Source organism: Saimiri boliviensis, chromosome 7, assembly GCF_048565385.1.
Source record: "Saimiri boliviensis isolate mSaiBol1 chromosome 7, mSaiBol1.pri, whole genome shotgun sequence".
Classification (NCBI taxonomy): Eukaryota; Metazoa; Chordata; class Mammalia; order Primates; family Cebidae; genus Saimiri; species Saimiri boliviensis.
This window is the reverse complement of record NC_133455.1, coordinates 31064276-31080348: the sequence shown is the minus strand read 5'-3', so window position 1 is coordinate 31080348 and position 16073 is coordinate 31064276. Positions and strand designations below refer to the sequence as shown.

Sequence of the window (16073 nt, the reverse complement as noted above, 5' to 3'; positions counted from 1 at the left end):
TCGGCTCACCACAACCTCTGCCTCCTGGGTTCAGGCAATTCTCCTGCCTCAGCCTCCTGAGTAGCTGGGATTATAGGCATGTGCCACCATGCCCAGCTAATTTTTTGTATTTTTAGTAGAGATGGGGTTTCACCATGTTGACCAGGTTGGTCTTGATCTCTCGACCTTGTGATCCACCCGCCTCGGCCTCCCAAAGTGCTGGGATTACAGGCTTGAGCCACCGCGCCCGGCTGCTTTTTTTTTTTTAAACCTCTCTGAAAGCAACACTAGTGTACTATTTTCCCATGGATTTGATGAGGTGTGGGCCCCCTAATTTCTCTGTCTTTTCACAACCATTAATTTTATTTATTATTATTAATTTTCTGGCCTCCATATGCAGCTGAGTTTGGAACTTCTGATTGAAGCTGTTCTCCTTGGCCTCCATTCTCTCATTCTGTTTTTTTTTTTTGGAGACAGGGGTTTCACTATGTTGGTCAGGTTGGTCTCGAACTCCTGACCTAGTGATCCACCCACCTCGGCCTTACAAAGTGCTGGGATTACAGGCCTCCATTCTCTCATTCTTGCCTCCATGAAGATACACAGTTAACATGTGGATGTTCATTATTAGCATCTTCTTGGTAGCTGTATTTAGGAGGTTAAGCAGAACTATTTTCTGAATGAACATTTCTATATAAACAGGGAAAACACAAAACCTAGGGGGCTAGTCAGCCAGGTTGTCTAGATGGTAACATGCATTCTTTGGAACAGCTGCGAGAGCGCTTGTTTTCTTTTTTCTTTTTTAAAGATGGGGTTTCACCATGATGGCCAGGCTGGTCTTGAACTCCTGACCTCAAGTGATCCACCCACCTCGGCCTCCCAAAGTGCTAGGATTACAGGTATAAGCCACTGTGCCAGGCGTTTTTTTTTTTTTCCTTTTTTCTTTTTTTAAAGATGGGGGCGAGAATGCTTGCTAAGCGTGCCCTTACAGTTAGGGATTCCCAGCAAAGGGAAACCAAGTCATGCCTTGTATGGAAAGTTCTTTCTTCTGTTGAGGCCAAATTTGCTTCCCAGTCTCAGCCATTTGGTAGTCCTTAGTCTACCTTTTGAAGTGACAAACTCAATCTTAAAACAAGAGTTTGTGGAAGCCAGAAAGAACTTTGGAATACCTGCCTTTGCATTCTCAGTGGGCAGGTGCCCTGACACTTAGTAATGTGGTTGTGATTACTGTATATCCTCAAAGTTCTGACTTATGCTCACTGGACAGCTTTTTCCTTTGGTCGAATCTCTTTGGAGTTATTTCAGTATGTACATTAAAGTGAATCTTTTGAGGCTAAATTCTGTTTCTTTATTATTGCCATTAGGATTACATATATCATGTAGTGAGTGCGATCTGTGAATGGACAGTGGCCTTTGGTTTTATTTTCTACTTCCTAACGTTCATCCAAGATTTCCAGGTAGGTGTTTATCAATTCAAATGTTTTAAATTGCTGACAATTAGGATTAGTAAAAATTCACTGAAGACATTTTGCATTTTTAAAAAGAGCACTTTCTTTTTATTCTTAATGTGTTTGACAGAAATATGTAAAGATTGTGCAACTTCATTCATTAGCTTCTCTCCAACAGGAGGCACCTTTAACAGCTCTCCCCACAATGAGATTTTCTTTTGTCCTCTGCTGTTTGATGTTAATAGTCATATCCCGATTCCTTTCGTTCCTTTTCCTTTTCTCGCCTCCCCTCTGCTTCCCTTCCCTTCCTTTCCTTCTTTTTTGAGATGGAGTCTTGCTTTGTTGCCCAGGATGGAGTACAATAGTGGGGTCTTGGCTCACTGCAACCTCCACCTCCCGGGTTCAAGTGCTTCTCCTGCCTCAGCCTGCCAAGTAACTGGGATTACAGGCACCTGCCACCACACCTGGCTAACTTTTTGTTTTTAGTAGAGACAGGGTTTTACTATGTTGGCCAGGCTGGTCTTGAACTCCTGACCTCGTGATCTGCCTGCCTCGGCCTCCCAAAGCACTGAGATTACAGGTGTGAGTGTGAGCCACCGCCTTCAGCAATCCTGGTTGTTTTCTTTTAGGGGATCTCTATTACTAGTTCCAAATAATAGAAAGTAAATATATCTTTTAAAAAATAAAAGTGTGTTGTTTAAAAATGTTCCCAAAGCAGAGAAGGTGGGACTATATGAGATTTGTCCACAGGAAAATTTTTACATTTTGAAACAAGTGAATTATTAGCTCAAAGGATATGGAAAGCCAAGAAAATTCTTTAGGACCTGACTCAACCATAGCACAAACTGTAGTGAGATCATTTCTGAGGTGGTACAAAGCTGTTGGAAATGTGATTGTCAACGTTGATATCATCATCAAATGTTGGGATTGTTTAACTTCTTTTATACCTTTTTCTTTTCATTTTTAAAATAGAGTGTCACCCTAAGGATATCCACAGAAATCAATGGTGATATTTGAAGAAAGAAGAATTGGATCTCACTCAGTGAAGGTTGCAGGCCATTTCTAGAAGCGCTACAGAGGACAGACCGGGTTTTGATGTCGCCCTGATTATTGGGATGCATCTGCGGCACGTCCAGGACTTGAATTTCGTTAAGAATTTCTAATAGTTGTACTATTTCTAAAGATATGTTTTCCTAGAGAATGTAGAGCCTTATGACATTGAAGTGATGTTTTTATAATTTTCTAAGTAGATTTTTTTATATTAACAAATTCATATACAGAAAAGACAAGGTGTTACAAAAAATGGAGAGCTCTTATTTTTGTACAGATTCTGTTGTTTTTTTATTTGTGTGTGATTTATGGAAATACACTAAATGAGTAATTTAGGTTCAGTACATTTATTACAAAGTGAATTGGGATATTCATTTGTAAATTTCATTCTTAGTGAGTGAACTGTATAATTTTTTTTATCATGAGAGCATATATAAAATTCAATTTGTAACAATCGTATACCCAAATCATAAAGATTTAGTTAATGTATTAACACTAAGATACTCTGAATTTTAGCTAAGCAAAGTGCTTCTACGGAGAGGCCTTCATGCCATCGTGTACAGTAGCTCTAAGTGAATACAGAAGACCTTGGTTTTTGAAATTCTGCCATCTTATTTCTCCTGCTCATGAGGCCGCCTCTTTTGCTCTTGCTGCTAATTGGCCATTTATAATGGGTGTAATTCCAGGTGTAATGGTTTCAGCAACTCAGGTGAGAACCATCCTTTATTGTTACTGGCACAACTTGATAAATAGTCTGACCCAGAACTGAAACTCACATCTCAAATTCATTTCATGCCAGTAAATGTGACAAAGAGAACAAAGGCCCAAGAGCGAGAAGGGGGCGGCCAAGAAGAACTTCTTGGTGCAGGGTGCTGTTTATTCGTTCCTCCTTTTCACGCCTGTGGCTGGATGTCCCACAACACTATAGGAAATGTGAGTCAGGCCCTTTGCATTAAGCAAGAACTACAGACTCCACCTTTTCACCCAAATCATGAATAACCAATGAAAAGCAAGTTATTCCAGAGGAAGAAGCAGCCCTTGAAATGTTAAGACTTAGGCTTGAAAGCTGAAGAGCAGGAATTCTCTCTTCAAAGACCCTAGAGCAGGCCGGGCGTGGTGGCTCATGCCTGTAATCCAAGCACTTTGGAGGCCAGGGCGAGCAGATCACCTGAGGTTGGTAGTTCAAGACCAGCCTGACCAACATGGTGAAACCCTGTCTTTATTAAAAAAAAAAAAAAAAAAAGACCCTAGAGCATAAACCCATGCGTGGTCAAGTGGGACCAGCCCTCAAGGGCACATGCCAAGAGCAGAGCAGCCCATGGAGACAGCTTCGGAGGGCATGGCATTGTATCTGTTGGGTGAGTACAGGGGTGAGGCTCAGTGGCAGTCAGGCACCTCTGCAATGACAAGCTGCCTTCCCTCTATGTGTGTAGCACATGTTATTAGAACATGTCCCACACCCTTACCACTTGGGCCCTATAAGGCCAACTAGAGAAATTTGGCAATAAAAGGTAAATGTAAGCATGCTTTCTTTAAGATGCATAAAAAATGATTTTCTTCAAATGAATGGAAGAGTTTGACAGAGAAACACCTTTGTAAGCAAAGATTAAGAATGCTGGCTGGGTGTGGTGGCTCACACCAGTAATCCCAGCGCTTTGGGAGGTCTAGGCAGGAGGATCGCTTGAGCCTGGGACTTTGAGACCAGAGTGAGAAACATGGTGAAATCCCACCTCTACAAAAAAAACAAAAACCAAAAATTAGCCAGTTGTGGTGGCATGTGCCTGTAGTCCCAGTTACTTGAAAGGCTGAAGTGGGAGAATCACCTGAGCCCAGGAGGTTGAGGCTGCAGTGAGCCATGCCACTGTCCTCCAGTTTGGGCAACAGAGCAAGACCCCATCTCAAAAATAAACAAACAAACAAATAAATAAAAAGAATGCTAATCATTTCTGGGTTCACTGTGACTTATTGTAATGCTGGAGATCCCCCTTGCAACACTGGAACTGAAAATGATGAAAGCTGTGTCAAGCCTTCATTATCCTGAAGAGGAGGAGAAATGCCACATGCCTTTCCCATGGAACCCGTGGTGGAATGAATACATGGCCGTGCCTTACTTCAGACTGACTTTTGTTCTCAGCACTTCTCACAATGGATTTTCATGCTTCATTTTCACATCTCTCTGCAGTTAGATTGGGAGCTCCTTGAGGGCAGCGTATGTGCCTTAATCTTTTTCTTCGTAATGCCCACAATTAACACTGCCTCCTGGTACACTGCAGGTGCTTAAGCAATACTCACTGAATGTATGAATGAATGAATGAATGAACAAATGAACGAATGACTAAGGCTGTTTGTAGTGCTATAATATATAATGGGATTTGCTCTGGTTTACTAGTTAGTTTCATAATAAACAAATTGTCTGTATCACCTGGTAATGTCGACTGTTTTTCTTTGTATGCTGTAAACATTTCAGTTGTTTGGGCATCACCAATCCATGACAACTATCTTCAACCTGGACAGATACCACAGAAGTTGTTACATGGGCTAGACCAAATGGTACACCTGTCTTGGCAAACTGAGAAGGTCGAAAATCACTCCAGACAATTGTATTCAGCTGATTCCATTCCACCTCTAAAGCTGGTCTTATCCACATTTTGGTATTATTTCTAATTCCAATGAACTTGCATTTCCTTGGAACCCATGACTGAAAGGGTAAAATGAAATATTTACTTATTTTTGTAATTTGTTTTTCTGTTAAATTATAAAATGTTGCCTGGCTACTACTGTGAAGTAGACTATCTAGGAGATGGTTCCATATCCATTTGGACCTTATAAAGGTATGATTATGATTTAAACCTTATGCTTTCATAATGCTTTTTTTTTTTTTTTTTTTTTTTTTAAATATTCACCATGATGGCCAGGCTGGTCTTGAACTCCTGACCTCAGGTGATCCACCCACCTCAGCCTCCCAAAGTGCTAGGATTACAGGCGTGAGCCACTGCGCCCAGCTATGCTTTCATAATTCATGTAGTCTTCCACATGGGTGCGATTGGTTCAACTTTGTAGATCTCAAACATTAGCATCAGAAGTTTGTGTCAGTCAAGATTCAGAGTTGACGAGATCAGAAATCCAACAAGAAGGGAAAAAGGGAATCTATACTGCCTCAAGTAACACATTTAGGAGTGGAACTGGCTTAACGGATGGCTGGATCTAAAGGTGCCATTAGAACTCCATCTTCTCTTTCCTCCTCTCAGCTGCCTTCATTCTCAGGCGGGCTTTCCCCTGGCGGAAGTGAGAGGACATCTAGAACCTCCAGACCCACAACCCATCCAGAAAAAGAGGTGGAAAGAAAGGACCTCTCAGCAGTTCCAACCATCAGCTCATGAATTGTCTCTGATTGGCTGGCTTGGATCACATGCCATGGGGAGGGTCTGAGGCTCTGATTGGTCAGACCCGAGTCACCTGTCCACCCCTGGAGCAGGAAGGGGTCAACAGCACCCAAACTCCTGGGCTGATGGTGGCTGAAAGCTGTTTCTCAGAAGAAAGAGGTGGAAGTGGGTCTCTACCGGACAAAAGCAGCAGATTCCGCTGTGCAATTAAAACCCCTTTCCCTTCATATCCCTCCCCGCCCAAAAGCTAACCTAACTTGCTTCACGGTAAACCGAAGTATACTTGCCAATGACCTTTTCGGATTTGAAAGTAAATAAGCCATTTAGGTAATACAGAAACCTTGTGTTAATTCCAAAGTTATATTTTTTAAAGTTCTTGTTTTCTTATTTAGTTTCTCTTATTTAGAATCAGTTTTCCTGACTCCTAATCAAGTGGGGCTTTTTTTTTTTTTTTTTTTTTTTTTTTTTTAAAACACTAACACAGAGGATTCCACAGAAATTGCATTTTATAAACCAAATTAAGTGCATCAGTGCTGTGCTGTGTCTGGGTTTCCTAACATCCCTTACATGTGGCATTGTCCCATGTTCACATTTTTACTCAGTTGGAGACGTACTCATCTGGTGTTTGGGCCTGGAATGAGGAAAGGGGAGTGGGAGGAAGATAAGTGGTATCCCATTCTCTCCCACTGCCTGATTCTGGCAAGCCAGTAAGCCCAGCCGCCTCCCCACACACATACTCTTGGTCTGGCTCTGGATGCCCCACATTCTCCAGTCCAGAATGTAATGCATCTGCATCATGTCTGTTGCACAAGAGAGCAACCGCAGCCTCAAGCCCTGGAGGAGAAGCTTCTGACTCTGCTTGGACACTCCCAACAGATTCATATTCTTCTTTTTTTTTTGAGACCAAGTCTTGCTCTTGTCAGCCAGGCTGGAGTGCAATGGCACAATCTCGGCTCACTGCAACCTCCATCTCCCGGGTTCACGTGATTCTCCTGCCTCAGCCTCCCAAGTAGCTGGAATTACAGGTGCCCACCACCACAGCCGGCTAATTTTTGTATTTTTACTAGAGATGAGGGTTCACCATATTGGCCAGGCTGGTCTTGAACTCCTGATCTCAGGTGATCTGCCCACCTTGGCTTCCCAAAGTGTTGGGATTACAGGCGTGAGCCACTGCACCTTGCCCCAGATTCATCTTCTAAAACAAAGGGTAGCAGGATCCCAGATTCATATTGGTGGTGGCAGTGACCTCCAGAGTCCATGCTTGGAAAATGCTGAAGGAAATGCCAACAGTCTGCCAAGTGGTTTAAGACAGGGCGGCGTGGGGTGCCTGGAAAGCCTGTGATTTAGGTAGTTCCTCCGCTGAGTCCTGCTCTGTGCCCCGCCATCCTCAAGGCCAGTTCCACCTCTGGATGACTCAGTGACATGAGCTGATGAAAGTCTCTAACTTCAATAAACTGGAGTTAATATTTCAGATGATTATACCTGTAAGAGTACTGACTGATAACAGACACCCAAGAGTTCCCCTAACATGAAAATACAGTAAACTACTAGCATCGGAGTCATTTTTATTTCATTTTCTTCTTTTGCTTTCTTTTTTTCAGTACAGACTTACCTTCACAGGAAAGATCATTTTTACATAAGTGAATTCAGCTGACCCCACTCACAACCTCCACCCTCTGAACCATTTGTTTTTATTTTATTTCAAAAAATTTGAGTAATATTTTCACAATTCGAAATTCAATATGTAAAGGTATACAGTGAAAAGCCTTTTTGCTTTTCTCCACCTGCATTTACTCGATTCACTCTCTCCTTGAAGATATGCACTTTTTTTTTTTTTTTTAAATAGTCATGGGGTGTCACCATATTGGCCAGGCTGGTCTCAAACTCCTGACCTCAGGTTATCCACCCTGACCAGGTCAGGAGGTGATCCACTCCTGACCTCAGCCTCCCAAAGTGCTGGGATTACAGGTGTGAGCAACCGCACCCAGCCCACTTTTTTTTTTCTTTTATTTTTTTAAGACAGAGTTGCTCTGTCACCCAGGCTGGAGTGCAGTAGCACAATCTCGGCTTACTGCACCTTAGGCCTCCTAGGTTCAAGCAGTTCTTTTTGCCTCGACCTCCTGAGTAGCTGGGATTACAGGCACTCACCACCATGCCTCAGCTAATCTTTGTATATTAGTAGAGATGGAGAGACAGGGTTTCACCATGTTGGCCACGCTGGTCTCAAACTGCTGACCTCAAGTGATCTCCCGCCTTGGCCTCCTAAAGTGCTGGGATTACAGGTGTGAGCCACTATGCTTGGTCTAGATATCCACTTTTTATCAGATTTTTTGAGAATACAAGCTAAAACAAATATTTTAACATGTTTCCCTTTTCATTTTTGCCCCAAATATAGTATACTCTACAAACAGTTTTGAGTCTTACTTTTTTGACTTAACAATGTATCTTGGAGATGTTTCCTTTATCAATACATAGAAATCTCCCTCATTTTTAAGGTTAATTTGCTTTGTTTTATACCTGTGCAGAATTCCACTGTATGGCTCTACCATCATTTATTTAAAAAATTCCCTATTTGGTGAGCAATTACATGGTTTCCAAACTTTTGCAGTTACAAGTGGATGACCCTGTACATACATCAAGTCACACATGTGCAAAGAAATCTCTAAGAGAAATTCCAATGAGGGGGATGCTGGAAACTTCATCTGTTATTCTGCAAATGTTATCTTGCCTTTAGAACCTTTGTACTTGAATATTTTTGTGGGAAACCTTTCTTTTTTTTTTTTTTTTTGTCTTTCTCTCCCTCCCTCCCTCCCTCCCTCCCTCCTTCCCTTCCTTCCTTCCTTCCTTCCTTTCTTCCTTCCTTCCTTCCTTCCTTTCTTCCTTCCTTCCTTCCTTCCCTCCATCCCTCCCTTCTTTTCTTCCTTCCTTCTCTCTCTCTCTCTCTTTCTTTCTTTCTTTCTTGGTCAACTGCAACAGTGGGAGTGGAGAAGGAAGAAAAAAATCTGTAACTGGGCCAGGAGCGGTGGCTCACACCTGTGATCCCAACACTTTGGGAGGCTGAGGCGGGTAGATCACTTGAGTCTATGAGCTCAAGACCAGCCTGAGTAACATAGCAAGACCCCATCTCTACAAAAAAATTAAAAAAAAATTAGCCAAGAATAGTGGCGCAAGCTGTGTTCTCAGCTACTTGGGAAACAAGGGGGGAAGATCCCTTGAGCCTGGTGAGGCAGAGATTGCAGTGAGCAGGGATTGTGCTTCTGCACTCCAGTCTAGGCAATAAATTGAGATTTTGTCTGAAAAAATAATAATTAAAAAAAAAAAACTAAAGGTAATCTGTAACTGGTTGTGATCAATTAGTTGTAAACACCACTGCACTCGGACAAGCCAGGAATCTTTCTGATCACACACATTTTTTTCTAAACTGAGGATGCTGAATATGAATTCACATTTGCTTGGTGTCTCAGTCATCACTGAGAGCATCCGTGATCGTAGATCAGGTGCAAATGTGGATTCTGGAGTAGATGGCGTGGGACAGAGGTCTGCCAACTTGGTCACAGGCCTTCTACAAACACCTCTTCTGTTCCCTCTTTTATTTAACCACCTACTGCAGGGAGCGCAAGGCTGTGTGCTGTCTTCCTGCTGACAGCAGAACTCTCCCGCCTTCTGCCTCCTCTCCAACCCCGACGTGTCTTCTCTTCTTTTTATGGGCAAGAGTGTCTCCAGTTCACTTGGGTTTTTCATTATGACCTTGCAAACTTTTGCAATTAGTTGCAAAAGTTTTGCCAATGCCTCTTGTATTTTGTACTCACTTTTTCTTTTTGGTATCTCTCTGAAGTCCTGTTACTTGTCTTATATTTCTTCCCTATCTTTAGAGAAGACTGTATTTTTGTAGACATCAACAAACATGCATAATATTCTCCTTTCTCCTTTCTGGCAAACTGACTCAGGACGAAGACGAGGGGCAACCCACAGATCTTCTGACCCTCCCTGACCTCATAGCTTGGTGGTCAGTGCAGAATGACCCAATGAGTAGGGGACGCCAGCCATGCAGTAATCAGAGAGAGCGAGAACAAAAAAAAGGAGAGAGAGGGGAAAGAAACTTCAGCTTTGAGAAACTTAAAAATTGACTTGGAAATAATCAGCTTTAATTTTACCTAAATGTACCCTTTATGTCATCTGGAAAAAATAAAATCTTGTTTGTAATTACCTATGGGGAGGCATCATAATTTTTTTCAGTACCAGGTCTTCAGGGACTTTCACTTAAAAACTAAGGATATTTCTTTATCGGCTTGCATGATCACTCAGGTTCTGTTAATATTGATTATTTCCTGTATCACAGACACTGTGAGGAGGGGATTTCCTCATAGTTAGCCCTGTTTTATTAATGAGAAAATTAATACGTAGGGAGGTTGTAACCAGATACCAAATGATGGGGCTAGGACGAAACCCAGGACTGTGTCAACCTTTGCCATGCTGACAGTGTGATTCTCAGTCACTGTCTTAGAAATATGAATTGATTTATCGTTTTTCTAGGGTTATATAAGGCCCTGAGAAGTGAAACCCTTAAGCTGGAAAGTTAGAAAAATGGGTGAAATGTTTGGATTGCCACTTCCAAAGGGCAGATCCTGGCTGAACTCTGGGCATCTAAGACTGGTAGGGGGCAGGTGATAAGTAGTGGGACTCAGGAGTAGAGACAGTAAGAGAGGGCTTGTATGATGCATCCGATCTTTGGTGGGAAATGGGGATCAGTTCTTATATGAGTTCGTTCTCACGCTGCTAATAAAGACATACTGGAGACTGGGTAATTTATGAAGAAAAGAGCTTTAATTGGCTCACAGTTTCACATGATTAGGGAGACCTCAGGAAACTTACAATCATGGCAAAAGGGAAAGCGAACATGTCCTTCCTCACATGGTGGCAGGAAAGAGAATGAGAGCTGAGCAAAGGGGGATGCCCCTCATAAAAACACCTACCAAGAGCAGCTCAGCCATAGAGACCCCCACCCAGGAGGCACTGAAGAAATTGAGAGGCAGACACCCAGATAGAACAACAAAGTGGGACTGTCTGAGGGCCAGCAGCTTTCTGAGCTGAGAGCCTCAGGGGCTGACAGCATTCCAGGGTGAAGGCTTGAGCAGACTCTGACCCACACATTTATTCTCTCTGAACAGGTGATTATTATCAACAAACAGATGTTTGGTATTTTCTCATAACACAAAATATGCCAAGTAGGCAGCTGGTGCCCTCTTACCACTGATCACAGACAAACTAAAAAGTATTCTCTACGAGGGAGCCACGAAGGCAGGGTCAGATGTCTTAAGGAATTGTTTTAACCAATGTATGATATTTATATATTTTCCTCCCACTTTGGAATACTCCAAGTAGTTTTCGGGTTTTCCTTGCCATCGTTCTTCCTAGCAAACAATATATTCTATCATACACTCAGCATTTCTCAATATTCATACACTCAGCATTTCTCAACAACTTAACATTTCTCAGCAACCATGGCATTTTGTGTGAACCCACTATCACGAGAACAGTATGGGGGAAACCGCTCTCATGATTCAATTATCTCCACCTGGTTCCCCCCTTTGACGCATGGGGATTATTACAATTCAAGATGAGATTGTAGGTGGGGACACAGCCAGACCATGCCAGTTCTCCTGCATCCATCACCACCCCTGGGGAGGACCACTGAAGTGGCCAAGGATTCCACTGGGCAGTGAGACAGGGGTGCAGCAGGCTTTCAGTATGATCAAGGTTCTGGTGGCTGTGAGGTGCGGGTCCATAGGACTCTCAACTCCTGATATCTTTTGCTTCTGGGTGGTGCAGTATGAGGGACTGGGGGCTGTCTTCTGTCTGTGTGGATGTCCCAAGGGAGAAGTCACGGTGGGGCCCAGGGAAAGGACCATCTAGGCTACCGCAGGGCTGGATAAAAGAAGCCTTTCATGCTTACTTTTTTAAAAAGTTATTTTAATTTATTATTATTTCTGAACACTGTTGGTGACCATTATTATTATTTTACCGTGGTAAAATATAATGTACAATTCATCATCTTAGTTATCTTTTTTTGAGACAAGTTCCCACTCTGTCACCCAGACTAGCAGTGGTGTGATCTTGGCTCACCACAGCCTTGACCTCTGGGCTCAAGCCTCCCACCTCAGCCTCCCAAGTACCTGGGATTATGGATGTGCACCACCATGCTTGACAAATTTTTGTATTTTTTGTAGATATGAGGTCTCACTATGTTGCCTAGGCTGACCTCAAACTCCTGGACACAAGCAATCGTTTTGCCTGGGTCTCCCAAAGTGTTAGGATTATAGGCGTGAGCCACTACGCCTGGCCATCTGGCCATCTGAGTCATTTTTTTTTTTTTTTAATTGAGATGGAGTTTTGCTCTTGTTACCCAGGCTGGAGTGCAATGGCGCAATCTCTGCTCACCACAACCTCTGCCTCCTGGGTTCAAGCAATTCTCCTGCCTCAGCCTCCCGAGTAGCTGGGACTACAGGCTTGCGCCACCATGCCCAGCTAATTTTTGTATTTTTAGTAAAGATGGGGTTTCACCGTGTTGACCAGGATGGTCTCAATCTTTTGACCTTGTGATCCACCCGCCTTGGCCTCCCAAAGTGCTGGAATTATAGGCGTGAGCCACTGCGCCTGGCCCATCTGAGTCATTTTTAAGTGTGCAGTGCAGTGATTTTGAATACATTCATAATGTTATGCAACCATCACCACCATCCACTTCCAGAACGCTTTCCATCTTGTAAAATGCCATGCCCAGTGAACAATAACTCCTCATTCCCTCTTGCTCCAGCCCTGTGCAGCCATCATTCTACTTTCTGCCTCTCTGATTTTGACTACTCTAGATACCTCATCTAAGTGGAATCATATAGCATTTGTCTTTTTGTGATTGGCTTATTTCATTTAGTGTAGTGTCTCAACACCATCCATGTTGTAGCACGTGTTGGAATATTTTCCATATTGAGGCTTAGTAGGATTCCATTGTGTATTTATACCACACGTTGTTTACCCATTCATCGGTTGATGGACACTTCAGTTGCTTCCACATTGTGAATAATGCTGCTACAAACGTGTGTACAAATATTTCTTTGAGACCCTGCTTTAAATTCTTCTGGATATATACCAAGAAGAGGGATTGCTGGATCATATGGTAATTCCATTTTTAATGTTTTGAGGAACCACTGTACTGGTTTTCCATAGCAGCTGTTCCATTTTACAATCCCACCGACAGTGCACAAGGAGTCTAATTTCTTTACATCCCCGCCAACATTTGTTTTTTCCTATTTATTTATTTATTTATCTTAGGTTTGAGGGTCTTGGTATGTGACTCAGGCTGGCCTCCAATTCCTTGGCTCAAGAGATCCTCAGCCTCTCAAGTAGCTGGGATTACAGGCAGAAGCCACAGAGCCCCACACATTCTCCATTTTTTTGGCTAGTAGCCTTCTTAATGGGTGTGAGGTGGTATTGCATAGAATTTTGGTTTGCATTTCCCTAAAAATTAGTGATGTTGAGCAACTTTTCATGTGCTTAGTGGTCATTCGAATACCTTCTTTGGGGAAACATCTTTCAGTTTCTTTGCCCATTTATGAATTGGGCTGGTTTCCTCCACCCTCAGTCTTGTCACATGTATGGATTTGATATCAGATCACCAGCACACAAATCAGTTTTCTTGGACCTGAAGCGGCGGGAGGAAGTGGCAAGGACTTAGGATCCTGGGTTCTAGCTCTCTTGCTTTCCCTTGCTCATCAGGCTGATATCCGCAGGAGTGACAGGAAAGCCTGGAAGAACAACTTGACCTTCTTTAACAATCCTTCTACTCAGGGTCAGCCCAGAGTGGCAGGTTCCGGTTACCACCGGATGTCTTGTCTAAGACATCTGATTTAAGGTGAAGAGTGATGTGTTTAGAATTGGCCAGCACTTTGACAGCTGCTAATATAACCTTTAACATGTGTATTAAAATGAATACTCAGCTTCGTTCAGTCTTTCATTTCCTTTTAATACTTGAAAAGCTACCGTTTTGTTTTAAACTTCCCTTAAAAGGCTCTAGTGGGTGAATTTATTCTTCTGCTTGACTGCATTTGGACCCTTAAGTAACAGCCACCTTGAAATTGAATCTGGGAAAACTCCAGGTCTCTGGTCAAAAGAGGGAAAGGTATGTTCTGATTTATTAAATAATTACCTACTTGTTGACATGTTATGGGCGGGAGAAAAAAGCTGAGGAGTTGGCAAATATGAGTAGAGATTAGTAAGAATCTTGAGTCATGAGGCTTATAAATGTAATAGCACATTTTAGTGTTACTGACCTTTGACTCAGGACAGTTGAACTAAGGGACGTGGTCTTCAGACTCAATCAAGCCTTGACTTGGTATATCTTTATATTGACCTCCATGACCACAGTCAACTGTGATCCAGTCGTCTGGAGCATTCACAGCAATGACTTGAAGGGAAGAGAATAAGGACTGAGAAACTAAACTTGGACTTCGTTGGCCTTTGTGACACCCCATCTGCAGTTGGTGAGACTAGCACATAGGGAAGGTTTCCTAATGTAGTACTGCTCTGGGACTAATTTGACTCAGAGTGCCGGGGAGGGAGGATGTTTTCACTTGGTGATACCTTTCATCAGTGTTCCAAACTTCAGCCATCTGTGCCTCTTTTGAAATTTGTCATGCTGTGTACCATAAATTACTTAACACTTTGCAGTGCCTCCTTAACTTAAATATTTTTATTTTAAAGTAACTTCTACTGCTTGATGTCCTGGATTGCCTAGCTTGACCATCTGTTGGGTCACCCAGGGCAGAAACGTGAGTGTTATCCTAGACTTCTCGCTTTGCTCAAAGCCCACACCCCATGTTCTATTAACATTGCCTCCTGGCTGTGTGTGGTGGCTCATGCTTGTAATTCCAGCACTTCGGGAGGCCCAGGTCAGTGGATCTGGGCTTGAGTTCAGGAGTTCAAGACCAGCCAGGTCAACATAGTGAAACCTTGTCTCTACTAAAAATACAAAAAATTAGCCGGGAGTGATGGCACACACCTCTAATCCCAACTACTTAGGAGGCTGAGGCAGGAGAATCGCTTGAACCTGGGAGACAGAGGTTGCAGTGAGCTGAGATCACGCCACTGCATTCCAGCCTGGGAAACAGAGTGAGTAAGACTCTGTCTCAAAAAAAAAGTCTCCTATGTACAGTATGAATAGCTAATTATTATCCAAATTAGGGCATTTTGGGGAGCAAGTGGGACACTATTAATAATTATATCCAGGGTAAACTGTCTGAAGCAAATGGGGATGTAAGGTCAACCCATCCATATGGTCTTGACTCCTCTTCCCACTACATTCTTCCCACTATCACTGCCTTAGTTCAGCCCTTCAAAATTATTTGCTTAGATCAGCGCAGTAACTTGCTACTGTTTCCTTGACTTCAATCTTGGTCCTTCCCAACGTTTCTTACACACTGCACATAAACATTTAACATAGCACCCTTTTCAAACCCTTCAGTGTCTGCCCAAAATGTCATGATGCATTTCAAATTCCTTAGTGTGGCTTATGAGGCTACTCACAGATTTGGTTCCTTCTAGTTTTCCAGCCTGTTTGTTCATTTATTTATTCCTCCATCCACATTTACTGTCATTGTGGGTGGTACAATGTTAGTCTCCAGGAATATAATAAGATGGGTTTTTGCCCTCAAGATATTTATAGTGGAGTAGAGAAACTGTCAAGGGAATGCTGTAGCAATATGTGTCATGGCAAAGCACTGCAACCTATGGTCGCACTACTCAGGGTGTGGTCCAGGGACTAGCAGCATAAGCAGCACTTGCGAGCTCTTCAGAAATGCAGAATCTAAGTCCTAGGGCAGTGGCTCAAATCTGTAATCTTGGCTTTCGGAGGCTGAGGCAGGAGGATCACTTCAGGCCAAGAGATTGAGGCCAGCCTGGGCAACATAACAAGACTTCATCTCCACACACACAAAAAAAGTTTTTAATTTTTTAAATTTTTTATTTTTTAAGATGGGGTTTCACCATGTTGGTCAGGCTGGTCTTGAACTTCTGATCTCAGGTGATCCGCCTGTCTTGGCCTCCAAAGTGCTTGGTTTTAAATTAGCTGATGTGGTGGTACACATCTGTAGTCCTAGTTACTTGAGAGTTAAGGCAGGAGGATGGATGGCTTGAGCCCAGGAGTTTGAGGTTTCAGTAAGCTATGATT

General features: G+C 42.8%; 1 protein-coding gene and 1 long non-coding RNA gene across 4 annotated transcripts in view; both read left to right on the top strand.

Moving 5' to 3' along the window:
* Window positions 1–4903, top strand: part of DRAM1 (DNA damage regulated autophagy modulator 1) — a 45457-nt gene extending 40554 nt beyond the window's left edge. For all 3 annotated transcript variants that reach the window (XM_039472505.2, XM_074402333.1, XM_074402334.1), the window contains 2 exons: window positions 1341–1433; window positions 2397–4903. In XM_039472505.2, coding sequence (XP_039328439.1) covers window positions 1341–1433; window positions 2397–2441 — 138 coding nt within the window. In that variant the 3' untranslated portion in view covers window positions 2442–4903. The remainder of the gene's footprint in view (window positions 1–1340; window positions 1434–2396) is intronic.
* Window positions 4904–13881: 8978 nt separating this feature from the next.
* LOC141585080 (uncharacterized) overlaps window positions 13882–16073 on the top strand; it is a 110139-nt gene continuing 107947 nt past the window's right edge. The window contains exon 1 of the long non-coding RNA XR_012518352.1: window positions 13882–14027. This is a non-coding gene — a long non-coding RNA (uncharacterized LOC141585080). The remainder of the gene's footprint in view (window positions 14028–16073) is intronic.